The following is a 24348-nucleotide window of genomic DNA, read 5'->3' as shown; positions in this document are numbered from 1 at the left end:
GGACCTCAGTTGTTTTGTGACGCTACATCAAGCTGTGACAATGCCTACCAAGTGGTTTGCAAGTGTTAAGCCATGTATTGTTATTCCAATGTTAAGTTATCTTTGTCAATTGTTGGATGTGTTCATGTTTACGTTGTGAGCTTTTAAAATTTTAGGTGCAAGAAAGAGAGGAAAGACTATCATGTCCCTTGTACCATCACCGGGATGAAGAGTGGCAATGGGACTTGCTTCACCTGAGCATGCTGTGTTGGAGAATTGAATTTTTCCCAGTGATTCCTTAAAGAAAAGAAAGCTTCATTTTGATTAGACCCCATGGAAAGTTTCAACATCTTTGTAGCGTTTGGATGTAGATGTATATGTATAATCAAGAAGTAGTACTTCGTGGTTTGTTGATACTTGGATTTATGGTACAAAGTTTTCGGCTCTGGAGCAAGATTTGGTTTTGGGCTTTGCTTCACCTATCTGTATTTGATGCTTGGATATGCTTACACTTTGTGGTTCATTTCAGCGTAGCAATGTTATTTCTGATTGTAACATCGAATGATCATGTAGAGCTACTTCTAGCTATTGCGCATAGCAGGTATTGTTGTTTTAATGTTTTTGTTGGTTGTTAGATGTGCTTACATTAACATTGTGGGCTTCTAAAATTTTAGGTGTAAGAAAGAGAGGAAATACTATTATGTCCCCTGTACCATCAACAAGACAAAGAGTGGTGATTGGACTTGCTTCGCTTGGCCATGCTATATTGGAGAGTGGAAAATTTCCCAGTTATTTCTCAAAGAAAAGAAAGCTTCATTTTGGTTAGACCCTATGGGAACTGTAAATTTTTTTGTAACATTTGGATGTAGATGCATAGGCACAATCAAGGAGTGACACTTTGTGGTTTGTTGATACTTGAAATTGTGGTGCAAGCTTATTGGTGTAGTCTCTAGAAGAAACTTTGGTTTCGGGCTTCGCTTCACCTATGTGGGTTATTAATACTGAGAGTTTGCATACAATGCTTAGACAAACTTAAATTTGTGGTGTGGTTCATACATCTTTCATTTGTGATTCGTTTCACTGTAGGAATGTTATTTCTCATTGTAGCATCCAAGGATACAAGTTGTTTCTAATTGTTGTGTAGAGCATGGTCATTGCATGTATATATGAGTCTATGTACTCCTTGATGCAAATGTATATTTGGTCTTTTATACATGTGTGTAAGAGAGAGAGAGAGAGAGAGAGAGAGTGAGTGAGTGTGGATATTGAGGGGGGAGGTGTAAATAGGATGAGAGATAGAGGGGTTGTGAGTAGAGGAGAGTAAAGCATGTGATGTTTTTGTGATAGCATTACCCACTGTGCGATAGGGACCTCGCACCCCGCTTCGCGACACGAAGCGGGATAGCGTTCCCTGCGCGAGGAACGCTAGTTTTGTACAAAGTAAACTCGTATTGGAATTTATGGAGTATGGTGGCCCGTGGGTAAGCTTAGCCAACAAGATGTGGCCAAGATGATTAGTGCTCCCTTTTGTGCTCTGTCAACATCTGTCATATAATTTATAATTTATAAGTAATATCAATACAATCTTATCATTCCGCGTTTAAAAGTATATCTACCGATACCGCCAATATCCTGAATCAAACGCGATTCAAAAACTTTTGAGAATAGCACGAAGCATTTCAATCGGCAAATTGGAAGTCTTCTTTGCTCGGCATGGCACAGGCCGCAAGGTTGGCCTGTAGGTTGCAGAGGGAGCTAACAATGTTGCAGATAGATCCTCCTCCGGGTGTTTGTGCGTGGCCTTGCAACGATTTGCTCACACACTTGGAAGCACGTAAGTTCTAGCACGTCTTCTTTGTTCTTCGTAGTTAATAAATCGATTGACAAGCAGCAACTGCATGCCAAATTAATGTCAAGTTCAAGCAGGTTGAAGATGAAGCAATGGATTTTTACTACATATATGTGCCTTGTTGTATCTACACGTAACTGTGCTATACAGTTGAGTAGGCAAGGTTGTGTTCAGAATCCCAACGTCTTAATAAACAGACAGTGTCGATCCAGAATGCTTGCTGCTGATTGTTTGCAGGTGCTTTCTGTAGGACCTGTATCAATGGTTCTTGCTGCAGGTTTGATTGCAGACTGCAATATAGAAGGCTCTAATTGTTCCAATTCAAAGCCTCATCATGAAAGGTTTTGCTGGCAATGGCAAACTTGGACAGATTTATTGAAAAAGAAGAATTGCAAGTCACCTAGGAGAGCTTGCCAGTATACACATGGTTGATCAATGGTCAATGGTTGGCACACAGCTTATACTGCCTGATCGTGGAAAATGATATGGAGTAGTAGGGTTTGTCTAGAAAAAGAGTTGCATGTGCCCCATTATGTGTGGACAAAGACCTCTAGATCAGGTAAGCCTTGATCGTGCTCGCAGGGGAGACAGCCCTTGTAACTGAAGATAGTCAATTGCCTCTTCAGTTAGACTGGTAAGTTCTAAGTAATCAATCCTTAATAAGCATTCAGCCCTAATTTTTCTCCTACAAGAAGGTTAGCCTTAGTGGTTGGTAAAGAGTAGGTTGAGCTAATGACTTTGGCAAGGAATCTTCAAAGCTCGCTGTCATCATTTCTTGTTGTTGCTTGTGTTGCTCAATTTTAGTTTAGTAGTTGGTTCTGAAAAAGAACAAGTAAAAGAAATGGTGGAAGGAATTGATAAGTTGAAACACATATTATGTCTCCCCTTCATTACCTGCTGGCTGGTCTCACCTGTAGCATGAGCTGTTTGATTTGGATGGAGTTCATATATTGAATGCCCACAATTTAGCTTGGTGGTCTCAGTACTTGTCACTTTGAGTGATAGTGAGAGGGATAAGATGCAGAAAAACTCTGGATTTGCTGTATCATTGCAAGTTGTATCTCCTGCTCAGCTGATAACGTGAATAGGTTATCAGCAATACTTTCATTGGCTTAGAAGAAGAAGAAGAAGACAAAGCGATTTGCACCATAATCAATAGTTTGCTGATAGTATAATTTTGCCCATAGTGGGTAGGCTATGCTAGAGTAATATCTATTTGAAACATTGTATGTCGCTGGCCTTAGTAGCTGCTGTTTGTGGTGCCAGGAGTTGAAAGTCATGGTCTCTAGCCTTGATTCTTGTATGTGTACAAATTATTGATTTTAAATGTCACACAAACTAGGTTAAAATGAGGGGAGTTAGCCAATGGGGTCTTGGCATAGTGGTTTGGGTGTGGCTTGAGTAACATAGGTGCATGAGTTCAAATCTTGCACCTCACTTCCTCCACGACATATCTATAAGCATCTAAAATGAGGGGAGTTAAGTTAGAATGCTTGTTTTTGAGGGTTTATAATAGCTTTTTGTAAATGTATATCAATATCAATGATTGTTTGGATGCAACTTGTAGTAAAAAAGACCATCAAACATAGAGGGAGATATCCTATAAGACATTGTGTGGGATAAGTTTGCGGAGATAGTGTGGTGTAAAGAAATACTTGAACATAGAATACAAACACAAATGTATGACAAAGGCATGTCACTAGCTCTCAGAGGATCTCTTGCAAGCTAGAAATGGCCTGTGGATTGTTGTACTAGCTACGACAGCCTTTTCTTGCACAAGGTTGGAATGATCCTCTCTTTCTCCCCTAACCTCAAAAGCATATTTTCCACTTGCATGGGAAAGTTTTGCCATGTGGTAGCCTTCTAGTTCCATTTTCTAGCATTATTTGCATTATTAAATTAATTTTCAAAGTTTTAAAGCTGAAAATTAATTTAGTAATGCAAATAATGCTAGAAAATCAGTTTGACCAACCAATAATGCTAGAAAATCAGTTGGTCAAACTGATAATTATTTTCAGCATTATTAAATAATTATTGGTTGGTCAAACTGATAATTATTTTGCCATGGGAAAGTTTTGCCATGTGGTAGCCTTCTAGTTCCATTTGAGTGTTTGGAAAATCAGTTTGACCAACCAATAATTAAATTGGCTAGGCCAATTCATCTCTCAAGTATTCTCAAGTCTTCTTTAGCCCTTGGATTGGCATTAAGTACCATTAAATGCCAAATCCTTAGTACACTAATTGACACTCATGGCTAATAAAATGTCTTAGGCCAAATTTTGGTACTAGATAGCACCTAGTATTTGTGCAAAATTACTTAAGATAACTTTTTTCTTTGAGATCCATTCATGTTCTCGAGTCCTTGGCTTGTAAATATAAAATAATCTTAGTTGCACTTCACATGTGCAACACATACTTAAACATTTGTTAAAAAATTTAATCCAAATGGTAAGTAAAGCAATTGAAAATTCACGTTCTTGTGACATACACAACACTTGAGAATTGGACATTAGCTGAAGAACCTAAAAAACAAGATGAGGTTAAGTGGTGGACAACATGTCTATTTATAGATGAGTGGATTCTTTCAAATTAGGTTTTGCTTATGGGACACAAACAATCTCTAGAAAATGTCGTAATAATTGAGTTTTGGGGCCATAATAAAGAGCTAATTAGTATGAGACGAGGTTGAATGGTGGGTGGCTTGCCTATTTATAGATGAGTGGATCCTTCCAAATTAGGTATGGCTTATGGGATATAAAATTTTCTAGGAAATGTTGATAGTAGTTGAGTCTTAGGGCCGTAATAAAGAGCTAATTAGTATGTAATGCATTTTTAGCTCATCATGTGATCGTTCTTGTAGAGTGTGATTTAAGCCCCATATTCAAAGGATAGGATCTTAGGTATAGAGGGGGATGTAGAGATGTTGATTGAGAGGAGATTATTGAGGATTGGTTTTATGGATGACACTATAGGTGGCAAGATGGATTGATAATTGAGCTTATGGATTGATATAAACTAGAGAGCTTATGCTAGTAATAATACCATTTTAAGAGTTTGTGAGCTTCTCTAGAGCCAGAGCTAAAGCCATAGAGTTGGTGCTAGTATGAGTGCTTGTGAGCTAAAGCCAGAGTCAAAGCTTGAGACTATGCCTTTGTCATAGACGAGCTTCTTTAGCTTGTACACCTTGACCTTCGTCTTCATCAAGTGTAGTGTCTTAAGCTATACTTTGTTTTTCAAGATTTTAATACAACTGTGACATAGGCTATTTCATGCCTTGGCAAGAGTAGTAGCATTGTATGGTAGCAAGGTCACATGATGGACCATATGAGGATGATTGTGAAGATAGGTCAACATGTTTTGACGGTCTTATTGGGCTCATAGTACGGGGGAGTCTTGTTGGCCTCATAGTATGGAGGAGTTTTGGAAATAGGGGAAATGAAAATGGAAAAAATCGGAGTTTCGGAGTTTTGGCCAAATTTGAGAAATAGGCAAATGGCGCTTTGGATTGAACACTAAAATAAATACAATATTATGTGGGTATGTAAATATATCAATGCATACAACAACATGTATCCAAATTTCACACAAAACTTTGAGTCTTCTTGTCATATGATTGAAATCATGATTCATTATGCATGTCACGACTCACGAGTGAAGATTGAGGAGTCAAGATTGAGAACTCAATGGTTGAAACTTAAGATAGCTCAACACAATTAAGACTTAATTTTCAAAACTTAAGGCAACAAAATGAATTATAATTTATGACTCATGAATAATCTATAATCTAAAGAGTAGAGAAGATTGATATCATGAACAGTGAAGACAGATATCAAGAACAATGGAATAGGAATCAAGATGCATAATAAGTGAAACCAAGATACAATGATACATGTAACAATGTCATGTGAATAATCTGTTAAAAGTTCAAAGTCTAGTGAGGCTATAAGTATCAACTTTTATGAACAACTGGCAAAAGTAGTCTGGACTTTGTAGTTGCTAAACTTACTCATTCATATCACGAGTCATGATACATGGCTCATTTGGACTATGAGGATCTGTGCACCATCTCCTTGTCTGACTTGAAGGACCCTGATCGATAAGTTGATGAAAAAGCCTCAGTCTTAGTGTTAGACTCTGGCTCTGACTTTGCTTGTGATGCACGGCTATGTGTGGTTCTCGCTTTAACCCTCCTTTGTGCACTAGTCTCACGCACCGGTGTTGATAGCTCCTTATAGAGCATGGAGTAGATATCCCACTCTTCTTGTGGTATCTACGGGATGTCACGCACCTTCTCTATGTCAATCTTGTCAATATTCACCTGTAAAGGTGAATGAGACAAATATATATCATATGAGAGAAGATTCAACATGTTCAATGTTTATATATATTATAATTTACAATCCAACTTCCAAGCAAATTAGCAATATCAAGTGTCAAGGACTCAAGGTTAAAAAGTTAATTATACATAATATTAATAATTGCCAATTTACCTATGAAGGCTCATGGAACAGAGCGGTCCTTTCAAGAAGTTGGAGATTGCAATGGCAAAACATTAAATGCTCCAATTGGGCAGTTGTGAGCTTGTTTTCTTTTTGGTGTGGAAGAGGACCCATGTGCTCCAGTTGCTCTCAGTAGGCTCTAAACTACAATCTTGCGAGAGGATTTGAATGACAATGTGTTTTTATTCAAATTTAAGAGATTGAGATTAAATGATTGACAATTGCTAATATGCAATTGTCAATCATTGCAAATTTAAGAGATTGAGATTAAATGATTGACAATTGCTAATATGCAAGCTGTAAAATCAACATTTAAATGGGCAATAGATTATAGAACTTGTTACCTAGGTTATATAATGCATTAGATAATCAAGATTCAAAATATAAAAGTCCCTAGTCATATACCAAAGTAGGAGCACAATTGTCGTATTTCTCCCATCAAGAGAGGTTCAAACTATGTCTCTCAAAGCCTAGTTGTCGGTCGGCCAAAACAAAGAAAATGATTACGAAATGCTAGCAAATCATCCTTTACTCTCTTCATCATATCTATATCATCCTCTATGAGGCGTCTCATGTACTCTATGAAGCTTTCTAACTCCTTGCTAGTATACTGCTTTTGCGTAAAAGGGGATGCAAGATATGTGCGACAGCATGGATTGGTTTATTGTGCATTTCATACTCTACGAATCTCATCAATTCTTTAGAGCAAATGATAATGGATCATAGATAAAATAAGCTAAAAACTTAGAAGTTAGAATAATGATCAATCATCAAGAAGTAATTAATATCAAATAATTACAATTTTATTCATATTCTCATATAGAAGTTCCAAAGTATTCCCCTCCATATTAGTGATGCGTAATATAGTGTAAATAGAAGTGAGACTTCACTAATACCTCTGCCTTAATCCACCATCTCTCATTTAAAATATTACGCCTAAAAGCAAGAGCCTTTGGAGAGACTCTCTCACTCCATGTGAGCCATTTCTGGCATGCAATGGTTCATATCAAATTTGGACGGACCTGTATCAACCTTTCTAATACAATAAACACATAAGTAAATCTAGTGGTAGAGGGCTTCAATAGCTCAAGTGTGCTATTGGCTCGAAACATGCTTGTGACGGATGGTCTATTCTTCACAAATCTTACCATGCTTGTTACCGTCTTGAAAATGTCATCCACCCAAGATATTTGCCTAACATCTTTAATAAGCAAGTCAAGGCAATGGGATGTATATGGAGTTCATACTATGCTAAGAAACTTCTCTTTAAGCATATGATTCATTGACACATAATTGCTTTCATTATCTATCACCACTTGCACCACATTTTGGACTCTTACGTCCATGATGACTTGTCGCATGTGCTTCCAAATGAAAGCTCTTGTGATGGTAAGACCTGAGGCAGAGGCATCGATGGCCTTAATGTACATAGTGTCTTTACATGAAGATACCAAAACATTGTAAACATTCCTTCGGTGCATATTTGACTATTTATCGTATAATATTGTGCATCCATATTTCATCCATGTCTCCTTCAAGGGCTCCAATTGAGCCTTTATGCATGCTTTTTTCTTTCAAAGCTACCGTGTGTGTAATGCATCTATGGAAGGGCATTTCCATTCACACCCTATGCAGCTCATTGACCGGATTGTCTTCTTCCATTGATGTGTAGTGGCCACATTGAAAGGGATAGCACATCGAATAAATAAGAGTGTGAGTTCCCTAGTTGCCTCCATAATTGCTTGCCTTTTAAGTTCCACATGGACACTTCCACCATGCAAGGAGTTCTTTTGTCCACCACTACTAGAAGATGGCAACAGGGTTCTTTTTATACTTGGACCCATACAGATATGGATGCACTTCTTTTTGATGGGCCAATGGCATCTCCAATTTGGCTAGCACCACTAGGTCCACTAGTCTCTCCTTGCTTAACTTGTGCTTCATTAGCTTGATGTGGTGTTGGATGAGAGGATTCATTCTCTTCTAGCTCAATATCCATGCGGTTTCGGCGCCAAAGATGGAGACTTACCGATACTTTTCCCGACAAATTTACGCAAGGCCCGATGTCTCTGTTGGGAACGCATGCCAAGTGGTCTTTCACTTGCGTTACGCTCTCCGATTTTTTAAATCCACAATAGTTGCACTGCCACTTCTTTGATCCGTTGGAGCCTTCGAATCCCTTGATTGGAGTGACGTGCCTCCAATTTGGATCCGACGCCATGATAGGAGGAGGAGGAGGTAGTAATGGATTATGGGAAGAAGAAGAAGAAAAAGAAGAGGAATGTGAGAAGGAGAAGGCGGGAGTTGGAGTGTGTCGCGGGGATCGAGAGCTGGAGTGAACACGCTGCCGCTTGCTAGGACCTAGAGTCTCTGAACTAGACTCAAATTGCGAATCTGGCGCTCTAGATAACCAGTCTCGAAATGGACCACAGGATCGCGAAATGACGGTCTGTCGTTTTTGTTCCGGTCCGAAACAGTCGGTCCATTTCAATGGGGGTTTTATACAAATTTCTAAAATGTAAGAAAAAAGATTTGTTGGAGATGAAAATTATTAAGATCTTATAGATACATATAAAGATATATTAAGTTTCGTAGCAAAACACAATGAACATGATTTATCATTGCATGCAAAATATAATTGAACGTTCAGTAGACTAACAATTCACATGTCTTATCCATCTGTTAATAAAGTACATCTCATAGGGTATTAAGAGTTTGTGTATGGGCATTTTAGTTTTTATGCTAGTGCTCATTAATGCTGGGTGACATGTTTTTGGTGCCCATTTTGGGGCTGGTCGATCGGTTATTTTTGGCATTGTTTTTTTGTCTATTTGTAAATAATCTCCCTTCTCCTTAGTGACTAGTCACTCACTTAGACACTCATCCTTCACCATGATTGCTTCCATCTAGAGAGAGGGAGATTGGTACACACTGTCGGCGATTTAATGTTCATGAACTCTATTTCTTGTCCCCTCTCACCATCAAACATTGGAAGGAAAAGCTATGGGGACCCACTCTCTCCATTAGATTGAAGTAGAAAGTGAGGGAGCACCCTATTGATATGTGGAAGCAAGATCGGTTTGTTGATTGGCTTGGTCAAGATATCAACAAAATTATCGGATGATAGTAGAAACTCTAGACGGATGGTGCCTAGCTCAACTTGCTCCCAAGTGGAATGGTAGTGCACACCGATATGTTTGGTCTTTGGACTGATATGGGTTTATTGTAATTACACTCTAGTTGTTGGAGATGACAATAGTTGATATGCTACATGGGAATTGTAGCTTTGCTAGCAAGCTCCTTAGATAGATGCTTTAGTAGTATAGTTAGTTCATGAGTGAGTTTGGGATGTGATTTAGTGGGCTAGACATTTTAGATGGTTTTTGGCATTTTTTTAGTGGTCATTATTATGAGTTTCATGGTATTTATTGCTAGTTGACCAACGTTAAATGCTGGTTGACTTGATGCATTTATTGCATTATTTTAGCCTATTTATTTGGTTGTCTCTGCCACAATCAGTCATTCATCAGTTGCAGATTCTAGTGTAGGCCCTATCGGAGAGAGGAAGCCAGTGCCAATGCCCATTGTGAAGAAATATTCTAAACACAGAAACCACAAAACCAATCGTACAACAAAGCACAAACTGATTAACACACAACATAGTTAGGGTTAGGGTAACTCAAAGATAGTAAACACAATGAATAATGAAGGGAATGACTATTAAATATACAATGCTCATGCAACAAACACACTATGCAGTGAATACTAAACCTCGAACTCTCGTATCTTTGAGATCAAAGTAGAGGTTATGAGTTGAGAGTGTGTTGTACTTCGAACGGATGTTGAAATGTAGCAAGGCAGCCTTTGTGTGTCAAACAATAGTAAATGCAACTAGAGAGACTAGATTTGATGTAAACATGTAGTGAGGAGAGAGAAAGACTTAAAACGTAGGTATCTTAGGAGAGAGAAAAATTGTAGCAACTTGATGATGATGTGGTAGGCCGACGGCTACAAAAATGTAGACATGATGACGTGGTAGGCTAACGGTAGCATAAACATAGGTATGATGATGAGGTAGTTCGTATAACAATTTGTTAGCTGCTCACCAAGGACCTATGAAGACTACAAAGGCAATGGCCATCTTACCTTAGGAATCCTAAGGGTCACCACAAAGAGGCCAAGGCATCGGACAAAGGATGCTTGTCAGTTGCCTAGTGGCCTATTAGGACGTGCAAAGCCCATAGAGGAAAATAAAGAGATGGTTAGATCCAATATCACAAAATAGAAGACTATCCCAACCAATCGTTAAGTGTGTTGGTGATGAAGTAAAGGGTGAAGAAGTATGGAAGTGTAGTGGTAATAAAGCTGTTGATGCAAACAACTTAGGATCAGCTTAGGGGTGCTTTGCACAAGGAGATGCATAGAGTGGTGCTTTGCACAAGGAGATGCATAGAGTAATGCTACATGTTGTCCTCTTGAAGGGGTGTGAAGGCAATGGAGAGATTGGAGAGAAGAGGTGATAGACTGAATGAATCAGTCGTGAAGAATGAGTGAGAGAGTGGTCTATAAATAGGCACAGTCAGTCTAGGGTGGCGCCCCTTTTTGGGGCTGCAAACCCTAAACGCAAAATGTAAAAATGCAAAAACACAAACTGTGGGTGAAAGGTTTCTCAACACCTCCTCTCAAGCCCAAAAAGGGGAACAAGAGAAGAGTGAGGTGGAGATGCAATGCTATATGTTGAAGAATGCTCATGCAACAGGTGCCACTTGGATAGTTCCCTCGTGGGGAAATTGTTCACTTGCCCAAGTGGCCTAATACAAAGATGATGAAAACATGCAATGCATAGGAGTGTCGGACTTTGTGTGTTGTCAAGAATCATAAGGATATGCCCATACTTGATCTCGGGAGATGGCTCCATGGTAACCAAGCGACCAAGGCAAGAAGAAGAGGAGGAAGATGTAGAGGATCCCTAAGATTCAATATTTCCACTTGAAAGGTAACTTGCAGTAAAGAATAGTAGACAAAGTGAACTGGAGAACCCGAAACTCAACCTCGAGAGAGAAGCCCCTAGCTCCGTGCATTCATGCAAGGAGGAATACGAAGGCCTCATCACCAAGTCGCGGTTGAATCTCCAAGCCCCCGATCTAGGTAGATCCTCGAGATCGTGGGTATCAATAGGTGAGATGACTGCTAGAAGGAAGCCATCCCATCCAAGGGTAGAAGAAGGTAAAGGGTCTCCGCTAGGGTTGTGCGAAGGATTGAGCGGGGGGTGGGGATCCCCTTTGAAACTAGAGGAATAGAAGCCCCCTTTGAAGTTGCAGTAGATGTAGAGGCTCCCTCAGAAGGCAAAGAAAGATCATCCCTCTCTGAATTCCCCTCTAAGGTAGATAGGGAATCCAAAAACTCATGGATCATGGACTCCGAAGTGCCTGAGGATGAAGGAAGTGTCGTCGGTCGCGCCAAAGAAGGTATCTGGGGTGGTAAAGAACTCCCAGGGGTGGCCTCTCGAACTTGAGTAGGTGAGGGTGAAGGATGGGGCTCAAACTAAGCAATGAGTGTGCAGTGTAACGGACCCTCCTTCTGAGGCCTCTTATGGGGCAGGCAACATCCACCCTGTGGAGCCCGCCTCATGAGGGATCACCCTCTATTCAGCAGTCCCACAGTTTTGTGGAAGCGTATCACGACACGACACGGAACGCGGAAGCGTAACACGTCATGAGCAGTGGAAGGTAACACGACACGGAATGAAGGTAACACGATATGTGTATTGCAAGGTGCAACGAAAGCACGAGTATATTTACAAGAAAGCCAGAAGGCTTGCGGGACAAGAAATCACGTGTAGAGGGTGGACACTATCAACGCGCATCACTGCTTCTCAATGGAGCAGACCGGGAAGCCGAAGAAGAGGAAGGAGTTGAACAGTCAGTGTCTCTCGAAGAAGTAGATTGGTGAGGAGATGATATCAAACAATCACTGTCTCTCAATGGAGCGGATTGTAGAACCGCGGGCTGTGGTAGCCACTGTACCCAAAAATAGATGCCGTTGGCATTGTGACGATCTCCAGGAGGTCGTAACGCCAATCGATCCTCCATGTGCTCGAAAGGACTTAGTGCGCATCAGATGCGTCTTATTGCCTTGAGCATAGTACTTTGATAGCCGATGCATAACGATCTTTGTGGCCCAGCAAGGAGAGGTGGCACAAGGAGTACCTAGTGAAAGATACATATACTCCGAGGGGATTGGGAGCAAAGGTCGAAGTCGGCAATTATCGGTGGTGTGTCTAGTGATGCCACAGTAGGAGGATCTAGTAGTTTGATCATTTGGTGGTAAAGAAGCCATGGATACCAGTGTGCCTTGTTGAAGAAGGAAGAGGTCAGCCAGGAACCATGAACTGCAATGTTTGCCTCAAGGGCTAGGAGGGTAGTGGAAGGGTTGGAAGTGAGGGTTGGAAGTGAGCTACCAGTGGGAGGAGGATGCGACCAGCAAGCAGTAAGAGGTTGCAACCAGTAGAAAAACGTAGGTGAGGAGAGAGAAAGACTAACAACGCAGGTTGTAGGAGAGAAAAAGACAAAACGCAGGAAAAAACCAGTAGTAGCAGTCAATATGTTGAAATTGGCTCCGAACAATGTGTGGTAGGTTGGAAACATGCATTAGACTGTTATCAATAGCAATGGCCAGCATGAACCCTGATGTCCTCCGCATCCGTGGTGTGGGCAACAAGCTGAAATACTTGAAATCTACAAAAATGAGATTATTTTCTAAATGGAGAGTGATCAACAACAATCACTCTGTTGTAAATAGATGCAAACTGCGGATGGAATGTTGGAAACAAGCACTAGATTGTAGATGATAGCAAGGGATAGTTGAGACTACGATGTCCTCCGCGAAAGGGGTATGGGCAGTAAGTTGAAAACACTTGAAACCTGCAAAAACGAGATTTTGATGCAACAGAAGAAGAAGAGAAGTGGGCCCGCCACCGGTGTTTGTCGTCACTGGAGTGGAGGATCTTTGCCACTGTTTGAGCAGATCCAGTTTTGATATCATGTCAAAAGATGATGTACTAGTGAGAAAGTAGGGTTTGCAAGGAGGAACACTGAGTGAACTCGGAAAACATGGAGAAGAGAAGAGAAGAGAGAAGAAACTCTAATGAATGGAATGATGAAGTTTTGAATCATGGAGTGAATATGATACAAGGAAACAAGGGTGCCGTAGCACAAGGAAGATGATGAAGACAGCCATGAACCACGAATCACAATGTTCTCTTGAAGGGGTATGAGGGCAGTAGAGAGGTTGGAGAGAAGAGGTGACGGAATGAATGAATCAGTTGTGAAGAATGAGTGAGAGAGTGGCCTATAAATAGATATAGTCAGTCTAGGGTGGCGGCCCTTTTTTGGGCTGCAAACCCTAGGGCCTAAACGCAAAACGCAAAAACACAAAAACACAAATTGTGAGTGAAGGGTTTCCCAACAATTGTTTGTGTTCCTTGTTGCCTAAGTCACTCCCCAACATTAGAGGACTGCGGTTCACTCCCTTGACAATTGTCTTTCACCTTCTAGTGATTACTTCGATAGCCCATTGCCCGGAGGACTACGTTTCTCTCCTTTCAATGTATAGATTTCCCACAAGTGTTGCTGCCTAATTCAGACAGGACAGTGCAGTTATCTTTTGAGCTTCGGCTCCACTGTATTAGCTTTTCTTCTCATAGCATGATTCAGTGCATCATCACTGTGTTCTTGTGTTTGAGTTTTTATTTTCTCTCAATGTTTGTCGTGCACACTCTGTTACTCCCGGTAAACCCTACTGTCTCTTTGCACCATTAGAGCATATCTATTATTTTGACATGGTATCAGAGCATACCTGTTATTTTTAATAGGCCCATTCTAGTTGGAGGCCTTGATGATCTTGCAAAATCTTTAGAATTATGTGCATCACCTAAAGAGAGAGTCATTGTTAGCTTCAATGAGCTATTGGGCTTAATGTAGAAGAATCAGGTCGTATTCAAGCCCATGAAATCTCATATGGATTGGTACTGTCCAAAATAGTTAAGTGGTACTTTCACTTGTGTCGAAATCTTGAGAAGCAAGTTGTGTACCACTCTTGTTTGGTTCTTGGCATAGGTTGCTATGAAGATTGAAGTGGTAAATATGTGCTTGAAGTCATTTTTTCTTTAAGAGTTCTTGTCTTCAAGTCGCTTTCACATCAAAGCTAAGGTTTCTTCAAAGAGTACCTAGCTTTGATACCATGTAAAGAAATGCTTGAGTATAGAAGATAAACATGAGTGTACGACAAAAAAAAAGTGATAATAGTAGAACTTAGAGGTGAAGAGTAACTTAAAGATAATGAAGAATGAATGAATGAATGATGCTAAATGCTATAAACACACTATGCAAGAGTAAATACAAAACCTTGGATTTCTATGTTTTTAGAAAGGATTGAGGCAAAGATAAACTGGAGAGTGTGTTGTACTTAGAATGGATCTTGAAATGCAACGGGCAACTTATGAAAGCAATCAGTAACTACAAACGTAGATTTGAGTGTTTGGATTGGGTTGAACGAGGCATTGGCAATAAGGCGACTTGCACACGACTTGCACAAAGATGAAACATCAAGTAGATAGCTTTGAAACAATGGACAATTGGAAGAAGATGGTCATGGTGGCTACATCTCCTCTTTGGGCACAGCTTCCATTTTCTGGTTGAGTCGTATACAAGAGACAGTGATCGCTTCCATCATTGAGGCAGAGTATTGGGCACTCTTTGATGGTATCGCATAGGTTGTGTACTTGAGGAGCTTGGGGGGTGCTTCATTTTCCAAGTATGACATCAACCGTCATCTTTTGCGACAACTAGAGTGTTGTCGTACTAGCTGGTAGCTCCATCATTCGTCCGCAGACGAGGCATATTGGCATGTTTTTACCACTTTACTAGAGAGTAGGTTGAGCTTGGCACAATTTGCCTAGAGTTTGTGCCATTATCAAACAGCTTTGTAGATATTTTGACCAATCCGATTCTTTAGTATCTTTTGCTATGGATTGGTGTGGATGTTGCCTCTTCTTCTACTTCAGATTGATGGGGAGAGGGGGTTCCCTCTAGCTTTCCCTTCCACTTTGAGAGGGGGCGGCCTTATATTCTCTTGGTGGTGATAGAATTTTGATTACAGATTACTTCATGGACATTATTATTATTGTTATTATTATTAGTATATAGCATCTTCATTTACATCATTAGGATGATTGATTGTAAAAGGGTCCCTGGGCAAGTGAACAATTTCCTTGCAAGGGCATTGTGTAAGTAGCATCATTACATAGCACGTTGCATGAACATGATGTTTTGCATTACTCCATACATTGACATTTTGTTCTTGTAAACATGCATCTATGTGTATTTCTCTTTTCAATCAGAGAGGAGTCGACTTTGGATCCACCATATTCGCAGTAGCTCCCATCGCAGTCTCCTAGGGTAGTCTCTCTTCTTTTATTTACTACATATCCCTCATAGTTTCTTTCTTCATCGACACCCATAGGTGGTCGGGATAGCTTGTCTGTTTTGTGATATGTTGGGTTTAACCATCCCTTTCATTCTCCCCTAGGGGCACAAATTCCTCAATAGGATGAAAACTATTAATTCAAAACACTTTTAAATAAAGGTTCAATGTGGTTTCATCACCTTTGTAGGTCTTAGTAGGCTAGGTCTGGGATGATCACTTGGGTTTCCTTAGTAAGATAACCATTGCCTTTGCAATCTTGGTAGGTCACTGGGCAACCAATGAGCACCCTTTGCTCAATGTCCTTATTGCTTTGGGATGGGATGCCTTGGGGTAAAAGAAAAATTGGGCTTGAGCTATCTTGATTGTTTCTTCTTGGCTCTAGTTTTAAGCGTGAGAGGGGATGTTGAGCTAAAAATTCATTCTTAACTTAATTAGCTCTTAATAACAGTCCCAAAACTCAAAATTACCAAACTTTTATTAGAAAGAATCGTGATCCTAGAAAGTGTTAGTGTTCCATAAGCCAAACCCTAATTTGTTTTTATTAGAAAGAATCGTGATCCTAGAAAGTGTTAGTGTTCCATAAGCCAAACCCTAATTTGAGAGGATCCATCCATCTATAAATAGATAGGTTGTCCATCACTCAGCCCCAATCTCGTTTTTGCAGTTTGTAGGTGCCTTATATCTTTTGTCCACATCCTGTTTGTAGAGGATATCATAGTTCAAGCTGTTGCGCATTGCTGTCCATCATCTAGCGTTTGTTGTCCAGCCATTTCCATCGGTTACTGATAGTTTTTTGCTTGATTCTTGTTGTTGATCAGTTGGTGACTGCTGCCAACACTGTTCCAGCATGTTGCTTGCTGCATGTCGCTATCAAATCAGCATTTTCTGCAGTGCAACCATTTGCAGCCTGCATTTTGCTGCTTCAACCAGTTGGTTGCCTATCATGTGTCACATTAGTCAGTGTTTTGCTGTTCTATATCATCGCCAACATGCCATGTCATCAGCAAAACTTGGTGCGTTTTGTTGTTCCATCCCCAATTTGCCCGTTTGTGTGGTTGAATGATCCAGCCATAGCTGAATTGTGTTGTTATCGCTAGACATTCATGGAGGCTGTCTGTTGCATTTGGAGATCCATTAGAGTACGAGACAATCTTCAACTCACTCTCTGCCCTGATCCTCGAGACATGGGAGTTTGGGGGTTAGTATTTCACCTTTGCATAGTGTATTTGTTGCATTCAGTATCGTATATATTCAAAATTCATTATTCATTCCTTATCTTCTTCAATGTTCAAATGTGTTTGTTATCTATAGATGAGTATTTCTTTACACAATGCACTTACAATTAATGACAAAGTCATTAATTAGTCCTTAATAAAAAGTAAGATTTGATTAAAGAGTAGTTGATTTTACTCATTTAGAAAGCTTATCTTTGGCTATTTGGGGCTCTTTCTATCTCCTTTGGAGCAAGCCAAGTTTAAAGACAACTACTCTTTTGTTCTTTGCTGTAGAAATTTCCTGTTTCAACTGTGGAATATGAGCTGACGGCATGGATGGAGTGTGGAGAGCAGCCAATCTTTTCCTCTTGCATGAGGAATCCATTGGGCAGCTTTGTAACTCCATTTATAACAAGATATGCCATTGTTTTTGAACTAAATATTAGAAAAATAAGTTATTACAGTACTACAGGATGAGATTCTCTTTGGATCTACAACAAACCATTTTTGAGTTTTCAACACTTGTCTACATCATCCTTTACTTCGATTGTTGGTTACTACACTCGGGATTCATCTCCAATGAATGATATACTCCGACACTTCCCTCAACCCTCTCTACTGTGAGAGTTAGCAATTGTTGGACTTGCCTTTAAGCATTGTGTACATTTACTCATTTACTTTCAACATTCATTCATCCATCAGATTCTACTCTTCTCATTTTTTTGTGGTTTGCATTTTTGTTTGAGTTATTGTGTTTTAGTTGTATTCATACATTCTATGTTTTCTTAGTGCAAACCCTACCATATCTTCATGATTTCTATGGTGCTTATTGAAGCTTTAGGGCCTATTGACTTTTTGTTTTGCGAACACTCCTTGTCTCGATGAAGTGGCCAGCTTGATGACACACAAAGTAGTGCTGTCCTTGGAGCGATCCTAGCTTGAGGAGGGCACGTGGGTATACCTTAAAAGTTTCAAAGGACTATGATATGATGACTAGCAATAAGTGCTATAAGTTACCTTTGTGGTATTGTGGACCATTTCAAGTCCCCAAGAAGGTTAGTAGCATGTCTTACCAGTTGAATATACCTCTAGATATCTGAATTCATTTGGTGTTTCACACGAGTCATTTAAAAGAACGATCGGGACAAAGTGAATCGAATGTCCCGATTGAGAAGCCCTAGAACTAGAAGACATTGTTTCTTATATTCCACTCGAATCTTGGAAGTGGTTAGGACAAAATGATCCCATCAGATTGTTTATTCATAGTATTTGATCAAATAAAAAATCACTCGGAGATGAAGAGACTTGGTAGTTGGTACTTCATTAAGAGTTGTTTCCCCACTTTGTCCACTAGGATATTGCTGAGGACAACAATCATTCATAAGGGGAGTGTTACATCCTTGGATTATTTGGATGGGTGTCCACAACATTGGTTTCAGGGTACAATTTTGGGTCATAAGGTGACCTAGTACAAATGAACATGCTGCTTTGGGGGTGGAGTTGTGATGGAACAGCAGAAAATAGGTAGGAAAGGATAGGGCAAAGCAAGAGAAGGTGGGCGACTATACGTTTCTCACTTTTCTTACACGTGTTTTTCATATCTTCCATCTCTCATCTACCCTGAAATCATGAAATGTCTGTTGAGTTTGCACAAATTTGGTCATTAAGTTTGCAAAGTCTTGTTATTGCTCTGACCCTAGATTTTTTTTTTGCCCCCCCCAGAAATTGAAGGACCCCAGGGCACTGTTTATGCCAATGGTATTTTCAAGCTTGACATTCAAGTACCTGAAAGGTCCAAAACTTTTTACAACGTTTAAAAACTAGTGCTTTTCTCTTGAAATTGCACAGTTTGGTCCTTGATCATTGATGGCTGCAACAGGTATCCATTTGAGCCTCCGAACATTAAATTTGTGACTCCTGTCTACCATCCAAATATTGATGATGGAGGTCGCGTTTGTCTAGATATTCTTAATCTGCCTCCCAAGGTGCTTATTCCTGTCAGTTACTACTAATACTATAATTTTCCTTATTTGCTTTTGTTCAACTAACCACTTCTGGATCTGATTAGGGTGCTTGGCGGCCTTCACTCAATCTTGCCACATTGCTTGCTAGCATTGGTCTTCTCTTATCTGAGCCAAATCCAGATGATGGCCTCATGGGGGATATCGTAAGCAATGATATTTTGACTAAGAATGTTGTTTTCTTTCCTTTGAACATGTCTGAGAGCTCATAAATCCCTGCACACAGACTGCCGAATATAAGCATGATAGGCTGACATTTGATGTTAAAGCAAGGAAGTGGACAGAGCTTTATGCCATTCAAGGACAGGGAACTGTTAAGGTAGTTACTTGTATGATTGAGTTGCAATTTTGCACTACTGTGTCAATACACATCCCAAGTCTTACATTGAAACCTGTCAATGCCTATTAGATGTCGGCAGTGGAGGCCAACAACTGTGAAACATCAGCTACTTCCTCAGTCCCAAGCAAAGGGGTTGATCAAAAGCCCATGGAAGACAAGGATGGAGAATCAGTCACCATGATGTCAGCATTTTCACATTTGACAAAACAAGTGGGATTCTTGAGTAAAAGATCGTCACTAGGGAGAGGAACTCAGAATTTACACCATGACAAGATGCCTAGTGGTCCTCTCCATCATGAGCGAAAATTGAAAGTTCCCCAAACAGATGTCTCTGTCCACAGTGGCTCTCTCACAAATGTGAGCAAAGAGGTAAAGACATCTGCTAACGAGATTCAAGGAAAACAACATAAATTGATCGAGACACAGACTGTACATGGAGCTTGTCAGAAGGATGAACCTTATTTGAGGCCTACAGATGAAAAGGGAGAAACTTCAGAATCAGACAAGCAAGGAAGCTTTTCTCGAGAGATCCTGAAGCAAGCAAGGTGTTCTCCAGAGATTCCTGAGCAAGAAAGAGTTTCTCAAGAGCCCCCCAGTAAGGTATTTAACGAGCTTGCTGCAGGCACTTCTCCTAATTCTAATGCAAGCAAGAAGCGATTAGAAGTTCGCAGCTTGGAAAACGCTTTCAATGGTTTTTCAGATGTACCTCCAACACAATTGTGCAAGAGAACTAACCGTGCCCAGCAAGCACGGGCTATGAGGACAGATGGATGCAGGAAGTTGGTCACCGGGGAGGAAGACGAAGATTTAAAGCAGGTTCTTGTGTCGGCCAAGGACTTGAAAGAATCAGAGAAAACAGCTGACGCACATGAGCATTCCGGTACAGTCAATATAGTCAACTCTGACTCAACGTTGTCAGGTCCAAGCGATGAATCAGAAGTAAATAAGACACAACCATGGAATGAGAAAGAAAACCAAGCGCCTAAGCAGTCCGCCTTCTCTTGTGTCGTGGCTTCCATTGTTGACAGTGGAAGGGGTAGGCTTAAGTTAATGAAAGAGGCACCTTCACAAGCACAGCCAAAGCATGTCTGTGTAGAAGCAGCCAACGAGAGCCATACTCCCTCATTACCCAGGGCGAAATCATTGAAGCTATCGAGAGCCAAAGTGGACTCACAGTCTTTGTCTGTACAACAAGCGCAGGATGGCCTACGAATAGCCAACCCGGAGGGACGTTCGATAGTTATCCCAGATGAGGTTCCTACCATCATCGTTTCGGACAGCGGCAGCGATGATGATGAAGACTTCACCTTTTCTATGACCCACCAACCAAGTCTAATAATAAGCAGCAGCAAGAGAAAAGCTGGTTCGAGGTTGAGATAATTTCGCTCGTTGGGGAAGTCTGAAGTCCATTGATGCCGCTCTGTCTTCCTACAACGTCGGCAGAGATGCAGAGGAAAATTACATAGAAAGACATGCGTACCATATCAAAGGCTATTTCTGTTGGGTGGGGTGTCAAGGAGGAATGCAATTCAAATTTTGGCATTGCACATTTTGAAGAAATCATTGCAACAATTCAAGAGTTTGATTAAGAGTCTGAAATCATGAAACACTTTACAAGCGAGATAACTATCTTTGTGTGATTAAGAGTCAATCTGGAAACTCTTTGCACCTAGATAGCTATCGTTGTCTGGTTTACTTGATGTCGCGTAAAAAAGGAAGGCTATACGTTCCTTATGGAGTCGGAGTCCTTCACAAACTTTTGCAACATTTCACTGCATGCTCATGGCTTTACAACATCATGATTTATTGATATGAAAGTACCATGCAATGTTCATTGTGAGGGGAGGCAATGTGTATGTTGCATGCCATTTTTTTGAAAATGGTAAGAGGGTTGCGAAAACACAAAAGTGAAAAAGAATTCCACCCCTAATATAACACTTAAGCCCATTGATTGCACCATATGTTGGTTGAAATATTTTTTAAAATAAATATATTTTTGACACAATATGGCTTGCCTATTTTCGATGGTTAGCGCATACAATCCTAGATGCATATCTTGAGGTTCATATGAAAATCTTGACGCTAAGATAAAGAGGACAACCTTGAAGTTATTATTGTGACATTGGGTGAATGTAGGTCTTATAAACCACATTAGCTTGTACCATGTCAGAAGAATGAGCTTTGAAGCATCACGTAAAATCTAAATGTGGTTTATATGACACGTGCATTTTGTTGGCCACATTGGAAGTGGCGTTTCAAACACACTTGTAAGGCTATCACAAAGCTAATGTTCATGCCCTTTTTAGTAGATTACGGAGCATTGTATAATGCTTTGAACACCCATGGCTATAAAAGAAACCTACAACATGCCAAGGAAGGGGGTTATCGCATTCAATATGAGATTCCTTCCTTGGCATGTTATAAAAGCATTAAGGATCGAGCCACTAAACTTAAATCAAATCCATTGGCAAGGAGCTTGTTTAGTCATAGGGATAATTGAAAGAAAGGTTGACTCGTTGCATGGTTACATGACATAACTTTCCCATGGGTAGGTTGAATATCAAAAGATTTTTGTTGAAGTCTCAATGATGGACAATTTACAAGGGTTAGGAGGATGGAGTTAGAAGGGAAGTTGGTGGTCATTGAAGTGTGTCATAAAGTAGATAGATTGGCCAATTGATTGGGAGTTGATCCTCAAAACAATTGATTGTTGGAAAGATCAATTCCCAAAAGCCTTGGGAGAGGATACAACTAAGTTTATTGTTAGAAATATATATATTCAAGTCAACCACAAAGATCAAAACGAGTGTTGATATTGCACTTGTTAATTGGTTTTTTTACAAATCTAGCATATGTACACTTGCTAAAGCATTGCGGAATAGAATTAGCTAAGGTATTATTGTTGACATTGAGCCTTCATAAAGAAGACATTGTTAATGGAAGCGTGCCAATGAAAGAGCCATCTGGAAAAATTTGGAGGTCATTTAGAGGTCCTTGTAAGGAAGCTTGACTAGGACATTCCCTCCAAGAAGGGCATCTTATAAAATTTTCACAAATAAACTCCAATGTTGTTTGTTGTTTGACTCCGCATATTTAGATTCTACTCTTCAAAAGATATCAATTGATATATAACATGATATATACATTAAGATTTCCTATGCAAAGGAATCTTCTAGTTATTGATCTTTTCACTTCAAATGGATGGATTTTGAAGAGTAAAATATAATTATGTAAAGTTGTTGGACTTTGGATTTCGTTTGTGAAAATTTTACAATGTGCCCCCTTTTTGGAGGGAATATTTTGGTCAAGAGGGAATATTTTGGTCAAACTCTCTTATGAGGCCCTATACATGGCCTCCAAAATTTCCCTTATGTTCTAGACAAAAGTTGAGTCCTAAAACGAGTAATCTTGCGTGAGTTTCCCCAAGCTACGGTGCATTCAAACTAATAATTTTGAAGTAGCAACATGTTGGCAATGTTCTCTTTGTCATAAATCTCTTTGATACAACTGCAAGGTGTGATAATAGAGCTGTCTCATATTTTTAAAACCCCCAATAGATCCTTTGTTACATTGCTCCTAATGCAAGCAATCCCAAATCTACTACCCTTATTATGCAAAGGTTTTGAAGGGATGCCACATGGCAACGTCTTGTAACCCTTGCAAAACCTTTGAGGGAACACTCTTGAGGTGCCATATGTTAGTACCCCCAATCTCTCTCTCGATCAACAAACCATCTTGATTCGTGCTTCCTGTCTCTCAATGTGCGGGGACACAATTTATTATATTAATAATACATGTTATTATATGATAACATAATTGTATGTGTCTATTATGTAAAGAACATAGTAACATGCATTAATATGATTATCATATTATTATTATTAATTAATATAATACCACATAACATGCATATAATAATGTTATTTATAACACATATATATAACATATTAATAATGTATTAAATAATATTAAAACATTATATCTATACAACATTTTATTAGTAACTATTATAATAACATAATAATTAATATTTATAATAAATATTCTATTAATTACTTTAATATAATGTATTATGCATTTTTACACACACACACACACACACACACACGCGCGCGCGCGCGCGCGCTCATGATTAATGCTTTTATATATGCGTGCTTTAAGTGCTTTCAACCTCGATGAGAAGCACAATGAAAACCTACGCGCGCCTAGTATTCATTATTGAATGCAAATAGAAACATGCTAAAGTAGAACGACACCATATTAAGGCCATGGGCTTGTGTTTTCATCTTGTTCCCTTCCCTTATGTAATGTTGCAACATATCCTTTGCCTTAGCATAGACCATTAAAATGACAACATTAGCACATTATCAAAATATTAAAAAGACATGAAACCTAACAATTACAAACTTAAAAAGAAAGGACAAGAAGACATAGTAGAAGGGACCAACAAACCTAACAAGCTCCTTCACAATTTGCTCCAATAGGCTATGTTTGGTAGCATTTAATTTAGCCTAACTAATAAAGATTTACTCCATGAGTTGTGTGTGTGTGGGTGCATATACATGTGTGAGTAGTGAGTATATATTTTGATATCTAAGAGAATAATGGTTCTTGATGCATGTTTTTATGTATGTTTGCATGTGTAGTTACACATGTATGTGTGTGCTATTAAATAGTGGCCAAGGTAAACAAAAGTTGCCAAGTTTTGTTAAAGTAAATGTTAAAAATTATAAAACAAGGTGATGTTATCAAATAGCATGCCAAGAGAAATCAAAATGTATTGAGAAACATGGATCTAGAGTTATGCTAGCTATGGCGGATAGAGGTTATGCACATAAAACATGACTGAGATAAAGGATTATAACTCAAGTGAATTAGGTTCCAAGATAGATTAACTTGGACTCATAAACACAATCTTGAGTGTCACAAAATGATGGTACCTTACATTGAAAATAGAGCC

The 24348-nt window shown here is 39.6% G+C and overlaps 1 protein-coding gene across 1 annotated transcript; it reads left to right on the top strand.

Annotated features, from left to right (window-relative positions):
* Nucleotides 1-1607: 1607 nt before the first annotated feature.
* Nucleotides 1608-21332, top strand: LOC148021639 (uncharacterized). The gene is made up of 6 exons (XM_087696638.1): nt 1608-1813; nt 18750-18819; nt 18907-19012; nt 19096-19194; nt 19275-19367; nt 19458-21332. The coding sequence occupies exons 1-6, from the start codon at nt 1693-1695 to the stop codon at nt 20766-20768; spliced, it is 1800 nt and encodes a 599-aa protein (XP_087552764.1). The 5' UTR covers nt 1608-1692; the 3' UTR covers nt 20769-21332.
* The last annotated feature ends 3016 nt before the right edge of the window (nt 21333-24348 follow it).

This window comes from Lygodium microphyllum, chromosome 17 (genome assembly GCF_053477565.2).
Source record: "Lygodium microphyllum isolate KBCC chromosome 17, Lygodium_microphyllum_v1.1.10, whole genome shotgun sequence".
Classification (NCBI taxonomy): Eukaryota; Viridiplantae; Streptophyta; class Polypodiopsida; order Schizaeales; family Lygodiaceae; genus Lygodium; species Lygodium microphyllum.
Note: the sequence above shows the minus strand (reverse complement) of the source record. Positions and strands in the feature narration are given on the sequence as shown.